At 58.5% G+C, this 13,691-nt stretch overlaps 1 protein-coding gene across 2 annotated transcripts; it reads left to right on the top strand.

Annotated features, from left to right (window-relative positions):
• Positions 1 to 588: 588 nt before the first annotated feature.
• On the top strand, positions 589 to 6,909 carry P3H4 (prolyl 3-hydroxylase family member 4 (inactive)). 2 transcript variants are annotated; one of them, XR_014136081.1, is made up of 9 exons: positions 589 to 1,137; positions 1,485 to 1,637; positions 1,763 to 1,934; positions 2,608 to 2,736; positions 3,661 to 3,806; positions 4,451 to 4,534; positions 6,007 to 6,151; positions 6,466 to 6,631; positions 6,730 to 6,909. XR_014136081.1 is itself a non-coding variant. In XM_081791295.1 (8 exons), the coding sequence occupies exons 1-8, from the start codon at positions 658 to 660 to the stop codon at positions 6,486 to 6,488; spliced, it is 1,332 nt and encodes a 443-aa protein (XP_081647421.1). In that variant the 5' UTR covers positions 589 to 657; the 3' UTR covers positions 6,489 to 6,909. The 2 variants fall into 2 exon arrangements, 1 of the variants encoding a protein (XP_081647421.1); XM_081791295.1 differs by having other exon boundaries at positions 6,466 to 6,909.
• The last annotated feature ends 6,782 nt before the right edge of the window (positions 6,910 to 13,691 follow it).

Below are 13,691 nucleotides of genomic sequence, written 5' to 3'. Positions count from 1 at the left end.
TGAGGGGGTGTCTCGGTACTCCCCCCGCCCCACATCCCCACTGTCTCAGCGATGGCCTCTCCAGGATCGAGCTGCGTGGTCCCGCAAAAGCTGGACAGTCAGGAAGATCCCGCGCAGGGATGGACATAGGTGGGCGGCAGCGAGAGTGATGTGTGCGGGGTGAAACCAGGAGTGCGCCTCCGAGTCGCGGACTGGAGCGGAGGGACACTAGAAGTGACTGCTTCAGGGCTAGGGGCGGAGAAGGAGCAGGAGGGACTCTGTAATGGAAAGAAGACCAGATGCCAAGGTTTGGGCAGAGTGGTGGAGGCGGCGCTCCCTCAATGTCTTGATCTTAAGGTGGGGGACTGTCTTTGCGTGGGGAGGGGCTTTGCGGGTCCCCTTCCCTGCGGGAAGCGTTCCTCCACCCACTTACCATCTGTCAAGGGGAAGACCCCCCCCTCAAAGGGCAGGAGGTCGGCCAACGTAGGGGCCTCAGGGCCCCGGTGGGCCCTGTGCCCCTCGGGAGAGCTGACCCAGACCTCGACTCCGCCCTCCTGCCGTCGCTGCCCGGCGCTAAGACCCAGCGGGCGCCCCCGCCCGGCCCCCTCGGCGCCCCCGCCCGCCCGCGCGGCCTGGACGCCTCCTCGGCCCGGGAGAGCCGGCCGGCGCGGCGCGGCCATGGGGCGGGCGGCGTGGGGGCTGTTGTGGCTGCTGCTGGGCAGCGCCGCGGGGCAGTACGAGAAGTACAGCTTCCGGGGCTTCCCGCCCGAGGACCTGATGCCCCTGGCCGCGGCCTACGGGCACGCGCTCGAGCAGTACGAGGGCGAGAGCTGGCGCGAGAGCGCGCGCTACCTCGAGGCGGCGCTGCGGCTGCACCGGCTGCTGCGGGACAGCGAGGCCTTCTGCCACGCCAACTGCAGCGGCCCTGCGCCGCCCGCGGCCTCCTTCCCGGGGCCCGAGCCCGGCCCCGACGGCGGCCGCGGCGACGAGTGGGCCCGCGAGCTGCGGCTCTTCGGCCACGTCCTGGAACGCGCCGCCTGTCTCCGGCGCTGCAAGCGGACGCTGCCCGCCTTCCAGGTGCCCTACCCGCCGCGGCAGCTGCTGCGCGACTTCCAGAGCCGCCTGCCCTACCAGTACCTGCACTACGCGCTGTTCAAGGTGGGTGCCTTCCCCTGCGCCCCCCACCCCCACCCCCGCGACCCACCGGCCCCACCCGGGCTCCCCCACTCCCGGATCCTCCCGCCCTGCCTCGCCCTCCTCCAGCCCCGCCGCGCCCCCGGTCCTGGAACCACCGTCCCACCTCGCCCCCCTAGGCCGGGTGCCCCTCGCCCCTGGCGCCCCCTGCCCCGCCTCGTCTCCTGGACGCAGCTGGGGCGCGTCGTTCGGAGCCGGCATCTGATTCCGTCCGGTCTCGGAGCAGCATCGATCGCACAACCAAGGACAGCCCTGTGCACTCAGGGCTTCGATCTCTGGCCCTTCCGACCCTCTCTGTCCCTGTCCCGCAGGCTAACCGGCTGGAGAAGGCGGCAGCCGCGGCCTACACCTTCCTCCAGAGGAACCCGAAGCACGAGCTAACCGCCAAGTATCTCAGCTACTACCGGGGGCTGCTGGACGCCGCCGAGGAGCCCTTCACGGACTTGGAGGCGCAGCCCTATGAGGTGGGCTGGAGGGGTAGGACTGGCCCTGACGCTCCTTCCTGACCACCGTCCCCCCGCCCCCCGCGGGGCTTGTACCGGAGGGGAGGTGTTGGGGTCTCCCTAACCCCTCTGACGCACCCCTCTAGGCCGTGTTCCTCAGGGCTGTGAAGCTCTACAACAGCGGAGATTTCCGCAGCAGCACCGAGGACATGGAGCGGGCCCTGGCTGAGTACCTGGCCGTCTTTGCCCGGTGTCTGGCTGGCTGCGAGGGGGCCCACGAGCAGGTGGACTTCAAGGACTTCTACCCGGCCATAGCAGGTATTCCCCTCCCCCTCCAGATCCCTGTGGGTGACCCTCTCACCCACAGGGCCCTGCTTCCCAGCACTCCTAAGGCCTCTTAACGTGTAAGTATTCATCCCATACGCGTGTATGGAGCACCCAGGAGGTTCTTGGGAGGTGCACAGAAGTAAGGTGTTATCCCTGCCCTGGGAGCCTTCAGTCAGTGAGAAAGGCTACAGTCCTGAGTGTCCAAGGTGCTAGGCGTTGGTGCAGAGAGGTGGTGACATCCCAAAAAGGCCTGAGGACGTTGGTTTCACAGTCCTCAGGCGGAGAGCAGTACAGGTGCAAAGGTGCCATGGTCATGTGTACAGAAACAGCCCAGCAGGTGTGTACAGAAGGCAGTTTGTGGCCAGAAATCGCACCTGGTTAGGGATCCCTGACCACGGGGTGCCTCAGCGGGGACAGAAAGAACTCTCCTGAGCTTCTCTACCTAGGCTTCCCACCTCCAAACCTCATCTGCTTCAGAATGCCCCAACTCCCTCCGGTTTTGGGGTGGGGGTTGAGCTGCGGGGGTGGTAAGGTGGCCCAGGCCACAGTAGTTGCCCTCAGCACTGCCCTTTGTATCCTGAGCCAAGTCTTTACTGGCATTATCTCCTGTGGTGGCATCGGCTGGGCAGGCACCAGCTCCTCACCACTGCCTCCCACCCCCTAGATCTCTTTGCAGAGTCCCTGCAGTGCAAGGTGGACTGTGAGGCCAACTTGACCCCCAACGTGGGCGGCTATTTCGTGGAGAAGTTCGTGGCCACCATGTATCATTACCTGCAGTTTGCCTACTACAAGTGTGAGCATCCTGGTGGGCTTGGGATGGGGGGGCGGGCGGGGGAAGAGAAAGCATTGCCCTGAGAGTGTTACAGGGTCGTGGGGAGCCGTCCCTCATATGTGAGGACCCTGCGTGACAGCAGGGAAGGCTGGGGGTGGCAAACAGGTGAGAGGAGGGGAAAGAACAAAGAGCAACCTTAGGAGAATTCAGAAACCTCTTGGGTAAATGGGTAGCCAACGACTCCACCACAGTTGACAGGTTACAAAGGCCTACCACATCTGTTGATCTCACTTGGTGCTTTCACCCATCCCCTGCAGCTGACATTACGGGACCCATTTTTCAGATGAGGAAACTGAGGCTCATAGAGCTCAAGGGGCCATTAGTCACATGGCCAATGAAAAGTAGCACCAGGATTTATGGCTCTCCTCGTCTGGGGGAGAGCCTGGCATCCACGGGGGCCGGGATTGACGAACTCCAGAGTTCTTGCCATGCAGAGCTGCCAAAATTCAGATGGAGGCTGGGGTGGGAGTGGAGGAGCTAAGGACCAAGGGGCCAGGAGACCATTCATGGGTCCGATGGTGAAGAGGTTGAGGGCAAGGCTGCTGGGCTCTCATTCTCAAGTGCCATTATTCTCCAGCTGTGTGAGCTTGAGCAGTTTACCTAACCTCTCTGTGCCTCAGATTTCTTGTCTGTATATTGGGGATGATGATAATGGTGAGGCTTAAATGAGTTACACGGGCTTGGCACGTGGTAAGTGCCCAGTACATTCTAGCTTGCATTATCATTTGGGTGGGGTGAAGGGGCCAAAAGATACTGTGGGAGGGGGGGACAGCTGGGGAGCCAGGAGCACTGGACTGAATTGGGAAAGGGGGACGGTCTAGGAAGGGCTTGTCCCTGAAGGCGGGGAAGTGCGGGGGCTACTCCTCACTCCTGTCCTGCCCACAGTGAATGACGTGCGCCAGGCCGCCCGCAGCGCCGCCAGCTACATGCTCTTCGACCCTGACGACAGTGTCATGCAGCAGAACCTGGTGTATTACCGCTTCCACCGGGCTCGCTGGGGCCTGGAGGAGGAGGACTTCCAGCCCCGGGAGGTGGGCACTGCCTTTGGAGGCACTCTTGGGACAGGTGGTTTTAAAAAAAAAAAATCCTGGCTTCTTTGGAAGGCAGGGTGGGAAGTGAAAAGAAAGACTATGGGTGGTGATTGGAGTCCTGGGTTCAAAGCCAGCCCCACCTGCTGAACGGGCCTGGGAACATTACTGATCCTTGCTGAATACGTTGCCTCACCTACAGAATGGTAGCACAGCGCCCAGGCTGTGGGAGGTGCAAAAATACCCGTCCATTACCACCTGCTCCCCTCCCCACCCTCACCACTCTCACTGCTGGCTTTTGCCCTCCTTCCCAGGGACTCCCTAGCTTGGACCCACTAAGGAAACCCCCGGGAATCTAGGGCAAGACTGGCAGCCATGGGGCACATGGTGCCACCCTCGATTTCCTTACTAGTGACAGACATTGCTAATCAATTAAGGAGCTCTTTCTAACAGAGCCCTCCCAATCCTCCCTAACCTCTCCAAACAGCTATGATTTTTCAGTCAGCATGTGACTGATACCTGTTCCTTGCTCCTTGAGCTGAAAAAGCGTGCGGGGCGGGGGGGGGGGGGACCCAGATCCCAACTTGGCTCCTCTACCATCTGGCGGCAGGCTCTGGCTTACCTCACTTTCCCCCCCTTCCTCTCAGGAAGCCACGCTCTACCACAATCAGACAGCGGAGCTTCGGGAACTGCTGGAGTTCGCACATATGTACCTGCAGCCAGACGATGAGGTAAGTGGCCACCTGCTCTCTAGGCTGGGCCATGGTGGGGACCCTTGATCTCTTCCTGGAGGGCCTCTGTGCCAAAGCGCGGCCCTACCTCTGGGCAGTCAGCTGCCCCTTATCTATACCTGCTCTTTGCTCCCCACTCAGTGTTCTCATGCTCTGCTTCTCTGCGTGTCTGAATGTTGCCACATAACTCCCCCAGCCCAGCTCAAGTGGGAGCTCCTCCGGGAAGCCCTCCCTGCATGTCCTGGCTCTGCCTTCTGGGCTTGCAACACCAACTGTGACCCTCTGTGCCTCCCTGGCCCCGGAGTTACTTGCAGCCCTGATCCATCCCTTCTCCAGCCAGTCTCTCAGAGGCTCGTGCTTTGGGTTGGGGGACCAGGTTATTCCCAGCTTTTCCACAGCGCCTGCCCCAGAGCTGGCACCGGGAAACTGAGTTTGAATGAACCAGTGAATGAATGAATGCCGGTGCCAGGAAGGAAGGACTGAAGTGTGATCCCTTGATCCTGAATGAGGGTTTGGGAGTCCCGAATTTCTGTGAGGTGTGGCTGTTCGGCGCTTATTGATTTATCCATCCCCCACTTTGTTCACTCACCCGTGCCCCCACTCATCACGCATAGGGGGAGGGGCTATGCTGTTTGCACCCCGGCTTTGGTGACAACCAGACTTGGCCCCTCTGCTTACCAGCTGGGCAGCCTCCAGGCAAGTCTTAGGTAGCTCTTGAACTTCGGTTCCTGCATCTCGAATGGGGAGGGTGATGCCGGTGTCGCAGCATTGTGGTGACTGTGAAATGAGATCAAGTATGGAAAGCATCTTCCCCAGAGCTGGCCCAGAGCAGGTGCTCGGTGAATGGTGGCCATTTTGATTACACTTATTTGTGGCCTGCTGTTTGCCAGACAGTGTGTGGGGCTGGGGTAAGTTGATGAAAAGGTACAGTCCCCTTCTCAAGCAGCTCACAGTCTAGTTGGGGAGGCACACACAGTGCTCGGGAGAGGTCAGCACGGGGCACCAGAGGAGGGCTCCAGATCCAGCCAGGGTCATCGGCCAGGGCTGAATCCTGGAGCTGATGCCTGGCATTGGTGAGTCAACGAGAGCGATCCAGGCACGGGGTGGGGGTGGGGGGGGCAACCGTGTTTCTGGCCAAGAAATTGCATGAGCAGACAGCATGCAGGGAGTAGCAGCATCCGCTATGGCTATGGAATTTATGCTCAAAAGGATGGCCTTGGAGAAAGCAGTGCTCACGCTAACATTGACTCTCTGTCGGGGGAGCCCCATACATCGGCGCGGGGAGTGGCAGTTTGGGAATGGGACCTTGTGGGAGAAACCCTCAGATCAGTCCTGTGTGGGATCTTGAGACTGGGGAAGGAGGGGCTTTGGGGGCTGAGATGGGATGGGGGGCCCCTCGGCCAGGAAGGGAGCCAGTCTGGGTTTGTGCCTGCTGTGACCTCCTTTCTTTCCCTACCCTGGGGCTGCTGTAGATGGAGCTGGAAGAGACAGTGCCACCTGTGGAGCCCAAGGACCCCCCATCCGATGCCGAGTTCGAGGGGGAGGGGGACTACGAGGAGGGCATCTATGCTGACTGGTGGCAGGAACCGGATGCCAAGGGTGATGAGGCAGAGGCCGGTCAGTGACTCGAGTCGGGGTGGAGGGTGGGGATGCGACCTGGGATGGAGGTTGGCCACAGAAGGATCCACATACTGGGCTGCAGAGGCAGTCGGAGCACCAGGACCTCCCGCCTCGGGGGGCTTCTAGCCTGTTAGCCAACCCTGTCCCACTTTATGTGTGAGGGGGTGGCATCCTTCTCAGAGCCGGGACCAGCTGAGACCTGTCCTAGGGAGCCTCACTCCTGCCTGCCCCCTTGCCCCTAGGACAGCCCCCAGATGCTCTTTGGGAGTGGGTGGGGGGACTAACCTGGTGCTCCCTCCTTTCCTTTTCAGAGCTGGAGCCTGAACTAGCATGAGAAGAGAGCTACCCTTGCACCCTTGAATTGCTGGGGAAGCCTGGGCCCAATGGGACCACCCTCACCAGCCTGGGCAGCAGCAAGAACTATTTATTAAAAATGTAAAATGGACATAGCTGACCAGGCCCCATCCGGTCCCACCTGTGAGCGCTGCTCCCCGGGTCCCTCCTGTCTCCTCTCTGGGTCTCTGGACCCCAAGTTGGTGGTGCTACAGCTGCTGATGGCCCTTCCTCCTCCCCAGGGCTCTCCTCACCCGGACAGTCTCCTGAAGAAGGTTCCTGCTCCTCCAAGTTGGGGTCTCAGCCTGAATTTCAGAGACAGCAGAGGGGCAGCCAGTGTCACGAAGAGCACTGGACCAGGAGTCCAGCGGTTTCTGGCACGCTGGCAGTGGGTGCTCAATAAAAGTTTCTTGTTGAATGAATTGCAGCACCTGGGTTCCAGTTTCCCCTGGGCTGAGGGTGCAGATCCTTCCTTGCCTCCCTCTGCGTCCATCTCCCCTCATCTGTAAATAAGTGGTGGGCGAGGGGGCCAAAGGCACAGTTTTGGCCTCGGGGGGACCCTGGGTGGTTGTGAGAGCAGAGTGCAATTGCAGATCTGCCACCAGGGGGCGTGAGCACACAGTTCCTTTCCTGATCCCTGGAAGATGGTTTCAGATTTCTAACATGGGTTGTGCTGTATTTTCCTAGTCCAGCCTTACTTCCCCTCAGGGAGTGTGGTGAGCATTGGGAGGGGGCTAAGGACATTTACTTCCGGTTTTTACTTTCAGGCATTTACTGACCCAGGTTCTCTAGGGTCTGAGCGAGCAAGCCCTGCCTTGCTGTGTGCCCATTCTCCCATTCCTCAGCAGAGGTTGAGGCTCCATCGGAACAGCCAGAGGGGCCCTAAGGACACAGTCTGATAACATGAGACCTAACGGTGGCATTGGGACTGCCAGATCCTCTTGCCCAATATTGCTTCAGCTCCAGGGGGGCAGAGAGTCCTGAGGTGCAGAGGTAAGGATGATTTCAGGTGGCTGTTCGGCGCTGTGACTCACCAGCGTTCTCCCCATGTTCCACAGTGGGAAGGTGGGGGCAAAAAGGGCCTCTCTGGAGAGGGACCCTGGGCCAGGACAAGGCAGGTAACAGTTCTGCCCGATTCCCCATGTTTTCAGGGCGCCCCCCGGGGGCAGGGTGCTGCAGGAGGCTTCTTTTGCTACTGGAGGGTGGAGCTGATGCTGGGAAGGCCCAGTTCTCACTGCCCACACCCCTGCCTTCCCTACTGATGGGCCAGGGGACCTGTTCTGGGCCCTGCCCATCTCTGTTCCCGGGAGGACTCTCTGCCTCACCCCAAACCCCTCCCCTGGGTCTTTGGTGGAGACAAAGACAGGAAGGCCAGAGTCGGGCTGGAGCAGGGCTGGGTCAAGGCTGAGGGCACCGGTGACCTCACTCCCTTCTCTCCACGTAGGTGGGTCTAAAGTGGCAGCGTCTCCTCAGAGCTCCCGGGTGCCAGGGTGGCCCTGCCCCACCCCACCCCTTTCTAGCTGCTGTGCTGTCAGCTTCCACCGAGGCCCCGCCCCCTGGTTCTGGGAGGGGCTGCCCTTGGGGCTGGCACTGCGGAGGAGGGGAGCTGGGATGCGCTGGAGCGTGCCTGCTGTGAGTAGGCGCTTTGGAATCTGGACAGCTGGGTGTGAGTCTGAAAGGGTGTGTGTTGGGGAGCGAGAAGGTCTGTGTCTTGTGTGCTGCGTGGACGTGTGGGTCTGGGTGTGAGCCTGTGAGCCTGTGTACCTGTGTCTGAGAATGTCTGTGGCAGTTTGGGGGGTGACTATTTCTGCACATGAGCGTGCACATTCATGAATGTGTTTCTAGAGGGGTTTGCTCACTCAGCACACGTTTATTTGCTTTAAGTTTATTTATTTTGAGAGAGAGAGCACGCACAAGTGGGGTAGGGGCGGAGAGAGGGAGAGAGAATTCCAAGCAGACTCTACACTGTCAGCACAGAGCCCAACACGGGGCTCGATCTCATAAACCATGAGATCATGACCTGAGCCGAAATCAGGAATTGGACGCTCAACTGACTGAGCCACCCCGGCGCCCCTCAGCACATATTTATTGAGCACCTAGTATGTGCTAAGCCCACTGTAGGTTGCTGGGCATGCAAGAGTGGGCCAAGCAGGCCAAGCACCCTGGCTTCATGGAGCTTGTGTTCCAGCAGGGAGCTATGCAATAAGCAATAGGTGTTATAATAAATAAGTTACATGATTAGTCTGATAAATCAAGACAGGAAAATAGAGCTGGGTAGGAGGGAAGGGGAGACCTGAGAGGTGGCCATTTAAGACGTGTGTTGTGTGTGTCGAAGTGTGCGTCTGAGAGTGGCTTCTCTGAGCATGTGGTGGCGAGACAGAGTGCGTGTGTGACGGGGATGTCCCCAGCTCCTGCCTAGGTGCTCCCCCCACGTCCAGGCTGTTGCCCAGGCCCTGTAGCCCCGTGTCCCTTACTCAGCTCTCCTTTCCTAGGCAGCCACCAGCCCCTCCCGCCTCTCCCTGATGCCAGCGTCTCCCCATTGCCAGGCCAGCTCCCCAAACCGGTGAGACCGAGTCCCAGCGTGGGCCCTCCAGCCCATTCTCCCAACCCCACCCCGTGGGGATGCCCTTGCCTCCTCCACATCTGTCTCACCTGTTCCCTCCTTACCCTACCCCCCACCACCCCACCCAGCACCTCATCAGTCATAGCATCTGTAGTATAATGGATAGAAGCTTAGGGAAGGCCAAAAAGGCACGGGGGATGATGACCTCACACAGTAGGGCCAGACAGATGCCACAGAGGTGCCCAGACCCGGAAAGACCCCATCCTAAGGCGAGCATCACTGCAACGATGTAGCAAGTGCCCACCACGTGCTGGGCACTCGGCAGGTACTCAAAACAGTCTTGTGACATAGATAGCAATTCCCTTGTGCTACAGGTGAGGCTGAGGAATGAGAAGCAACTTGTCCAAGGTTCCTCAAGTTGAGTGGTGGCTGAGCTGGGTTTGAAACTGTTCTCCCCCAAATCAGTGCTGCTCAGAGAAAGAGAAAGGTGTCGGCTTTGGGGCGAGATGTGTGGACAAAGCCCCCACATTGCCGCAGCCCACGGAGGGAGGCGAGGGCTTCCGGGAGGGAGGGAGAAGGAAGAGCAGGCGGTCAGGTTCTGCGTCCCAGCCTGGATTCCTGAGCCTGCCCCCTCCCCCACCATTGTCAGCTCCCGGTAATTGGGCCCATGTTAGGGAGCCCGGGTACAGACTCTTGGGGGTCTTGAATGCTGAGAAGTCACGGCCAATGCAGGGGGAAAGTCCCAAGGCTCTTCCAAAATTCCAGTGAATTCCAATGGAAAAAATTCCCCCCTTAGGTTTGAGAAAGTTTTTTTTTTTTTTTTAATTAAAAAAAAATGCTTTTATTTGTTTTTGAGAGGCAGAGAGACAGAGCGTGAGCAGGGGAGGGGCAGAGAGAGGGAGACAGAATCCGAAGCAGGCTCCAGGCTCTGAGCTGTCCGCACAGAGCCCGATATGGGGCTTGAACCCATGAACCAGGAGATCATGACCTGAGCCGAAGTCGGATGCTTAAGTGACCGAGCCCTCCAGGTGCCCCGAGAATCAGCTCTTAAAGTCTCACCCTGGTGTTCCCCTTTCTCTGGGAGAGTAGGGTCCCCCTGGGGACAGAGAGTGACTCCCTGTGGCAGAAGCCATGTCCAGTTGGCACTGGTACCAACAGCATAACCTGACAGAAGTCCCGGCAGCTGCGGGGCCCGAGCGCCCCCACCTCCCTGCAGCTTCCCTATTCTGGGCTCTTCATCCAGGTCTTGCAGCTCCTCTCCAAGGACAGCCCTGGCAGAGGGCCCTACCTTCATGGATGGGGAAACCGAGGCCCACTGAGGCTAGAAGGCTGGCTTGGCCCCAAGATGGCTCGAGGATGAGGTGGGAATATGTTGGGGCCCCAGGCTACCCACCAGAGCCAGCCCTGGCCCAAACCCCGGGCCGACCTGTGGACACGTCACCTGTAACCACCACCTGCCTGGGTCCCACTTGGCGCCAGGGCACCTGGATAGCATCTCTTCTGTCCCCTAAACAGCCCTTGGGGTGGGAGCGCCTCTCATACCCATGACTCAGGTGGGGAAACTGAGGTAAGGGGGAGGACATACCTGCTTTTTCATAAACACCCCACCTTAATCCTCTGAATCTGGGAAGAACTCACTAAGGTAAGTCACTCCCAAAGTCCAAGAGAACTTAACATTTTCTATTTGGGGTCACCTCTTTCATCTTTCCTATTATTTATTTATATATCTATTTTTATTTTTGTTTTTTGAGAGTGTGTGCACTAGCAAGGGAGGGGCAGAGGGGGAGGGAAAGGGAGACTCTTAAGCAGGCTCCAGCACAGGGTTTGATACCAGGACCGGGAAATCATGACCTGAAAGGAAATCGAGAGTCAGAGGCTTAACCACTGAGCTACCCAGGCGCCCCTTATCTTTTCTTTTAGAAGAATGGGATGCTCTGTTCCTGGAGCAAAGTAAGGAGTGGCCACATGAGATGCCCTCCTTTTCCCTTGACCACTTGGTCAAATCCTGGTGGCCTTCCTGGAGGAAGCCGGGAAGGAGCAAGGTTCAGCCAGTCTTAGTGGTGAGTCTGGTCTCTCTCCCTGGCCGTGGTGGTGTGGAGAGCAGGGGGCCTTTTAGAGGCCTCGTGGCCATGAAGGACATCCCATTAAAAGCTTTTGAGGTGCACCTGTCTGGCTCAGTCGGCAGAGCATGTGACTCTTTATCTTGGGGTTGTAAGTTTGAGCCCCCACATTGGGTGTAGAGACTACTTTAAAATCTTTAAAAAAAAAAAAAAAAGGTTTTGGTATCTCCAAATGAGGTTATGCTCATAGTTACAGAGACACAGGGAAACGAATGAAGTCAGAAAATGCTTGTCGTATGACTTTAACCTTTAGCACAATTATTTTGACAAACCTGGTTGGTGGTGGTGGTTGGTTTTGTTTTGTTTTGTTTTGTTTTTGTAATACATTAGAATCCTCAAAAATTGAAATGTCCCTGGCCTCGGAGCAGCCCCCCCCCCCCCCCACACACACACACTTTGGATGGATCTGGCTTCTGTCCGGCACCCTCTGCATAGTGCAGTCCAGGCCTCACCCGCCCCCACGCTCCCGCCCCTCCCTCCCACCACTTCCAGACTCTCTTCTGGGGCCATAAATTATCCATGGGCTGTAAGTTGGCTGCGTCTTCAACGGGAGGCTGAAGTGCTAATGAAATATTCAGAGATCTCAACTCTCAAATTCCCTGGTGGCCACAGGATGGGACTGGGGAAGACAGCATTACGGTACAGGGTCAGGGGCCTCCAAGCCCTGGCCCCAGTTCCCACCCTGCCGGATTCTGGGGCAGGGAGACTAGGGAGGTGGGGGAAAGGTCTCAGCACCGCCCTCAGCTGTGCCTCTGGGTGGCACCCTCTCCCTCAGAGGCTTCAGCGCCAGTGAGCAGAGGTTACTGATTTTGACCCCTGGGGTCAGCAAGTCCCCACTAACCGCACCCCACCCCCCAGCCCTGGCTCTTGAATCTGCAAGTTTTTCCCCTCAAGTCCCACTTCGAGCTGACGTCCCACAAAATTGGCCTTCATCTCCTCCCAACACACACACACACACTGCACCCCACCTTGTTTGGGATGGAAAAGACCTAAGTTGGTGGGCTGGTGGGCAGGAAACCAGGTTTGTTCGAGTCCCAGGCCTGCCAGGAATTTGCTTGTGTGACTTGGGGAAGTTCCTCTCCTGGCTCTAGCCTCAGTTTCCCCATATATACAAAGAAGGGGGCTCTGATTGTTTCTCCTTCCTCTTCCCAAGGACTCTCTACAGGTGTGGGAGAAATTCCTGCCATCAGGGTGTGTGTGTGTGTGTGTGTGTGTGTGTGCGCGTGTGTGTGTGTGTACTCGTACTCGTGTGTGCCAGGGGAGGGGTGGCCTGTCCGTGGGAAGGGCGCCTGTCAGGGCAAGCTTCTCTCCTGGCTTGTTGGGAGAGGGAGGGGCAGGCAGGCTGGCAGGCGGGTGGGGCCTCAGCTGTGTCAGCCTGTTCCAGGAGTCGCCCAGACAAGGAACAGCAAAGGGGTGACTCAGGTGGCAAGGTCCCCCCCCCTGCCAACCCAAACTCTCAGAAGGGGGAGGGGTTACTCAGAAAGCCAGGGAGACACAACTCTAGAATACAATCCCAATGCTTGGAGCCCACTCTGTTGAGTCCCTGAAATACTGGAATTGTAAATTTTTGAAGGGTGGGGGGTTAGTGTAGGTGAGGGGGTACCTGCCCGGATATAGTCATTCCCTGGAGAGGTGCTGACCCTCTCTCTTCCACCTCCTCTCCCTCCACCGCCCCCTCCAGCCCCTGGTATCTCACCCTGGCCTGGGCTATTTCTAGCCACCCTATCTCTGTTTTCTTGTCTCCCTGTTTTCCCTTTGACATTCCATCCCCGCCCACACGCCTTCCAGTGAAGTGTCTTGGGAGCTACCTCTATAATTAAGAGCCCTCCCCTGGGCTGGCTGGGCACACACCCTCAGGACCAGGCGGTAGGCAGTCTCTGGCCTCCAGGCTCCTCCCCTGGACAAAGGGCAGCACAAAAAAACCCGTGATCACGATCACTTCCCCCACCCCAGGCGCCATGCACCATTCTATGTGCTCTTGCTTTCAGGATGCCTGGGCCCCCTCCAGCCAGAAGAGCTTGGGAGCTAGAGGCTCTTTTGCCACCAGTGTTCTCTCCCCAGCCCTGAAGCGATCACAGTGAGCAAGTCCCCCCACCCCAACACCAGCAGGCAGGGGCCGGAGGGCAAATGGAGGCCCACAAACAGAGATCTCAATTAGTTACAGACCAAGCTGCCACACTGTTAAGTAAGATGTACCTTGACAAGTATAGCCCCACGATGATCTGAAAGGCCGGGATGGAATTGAGAGTTCTGACTCCTTCTCAGAATGGGAATGCAGCGGCCTGGGGAGAAGGTCCCCTGGCCCTGAGCCCCTGGGTCATCTGCTCTTCCGTCCCACACCCAGCAGGCTACAAAGGGCTTCCAGCACATGTGTGTTGATACCCCAGCTGCATGTCCATGCTGTGTCCATCCCTCCCCCATAACTGCCCCGTCACCCCTTTGCCTAAGTGTGCACATAACACGCATGCTCCTGCTGCCCATTGTCGGGAGAAGGAGCCAGAATGAGAGAAGTGCAGGCTCC

Source organism: Panthera onca, chromosome E1, assembly GCF_046562875.1.
Source record: "Panthera onca isolate mPanOnc1 chromosome E1, mPanOnc1 haplotype 2, whole genome shotgun sequence".
Classification (NCBI taxonomy): Eukaryota; Metazoa; Chordata; class Mammalia; order Carnivora; family Felidae; genus Panthera; species Panthera onca.
This window is presented reverse-complemented; position numbering and strand designations above follow the sequence as displayed.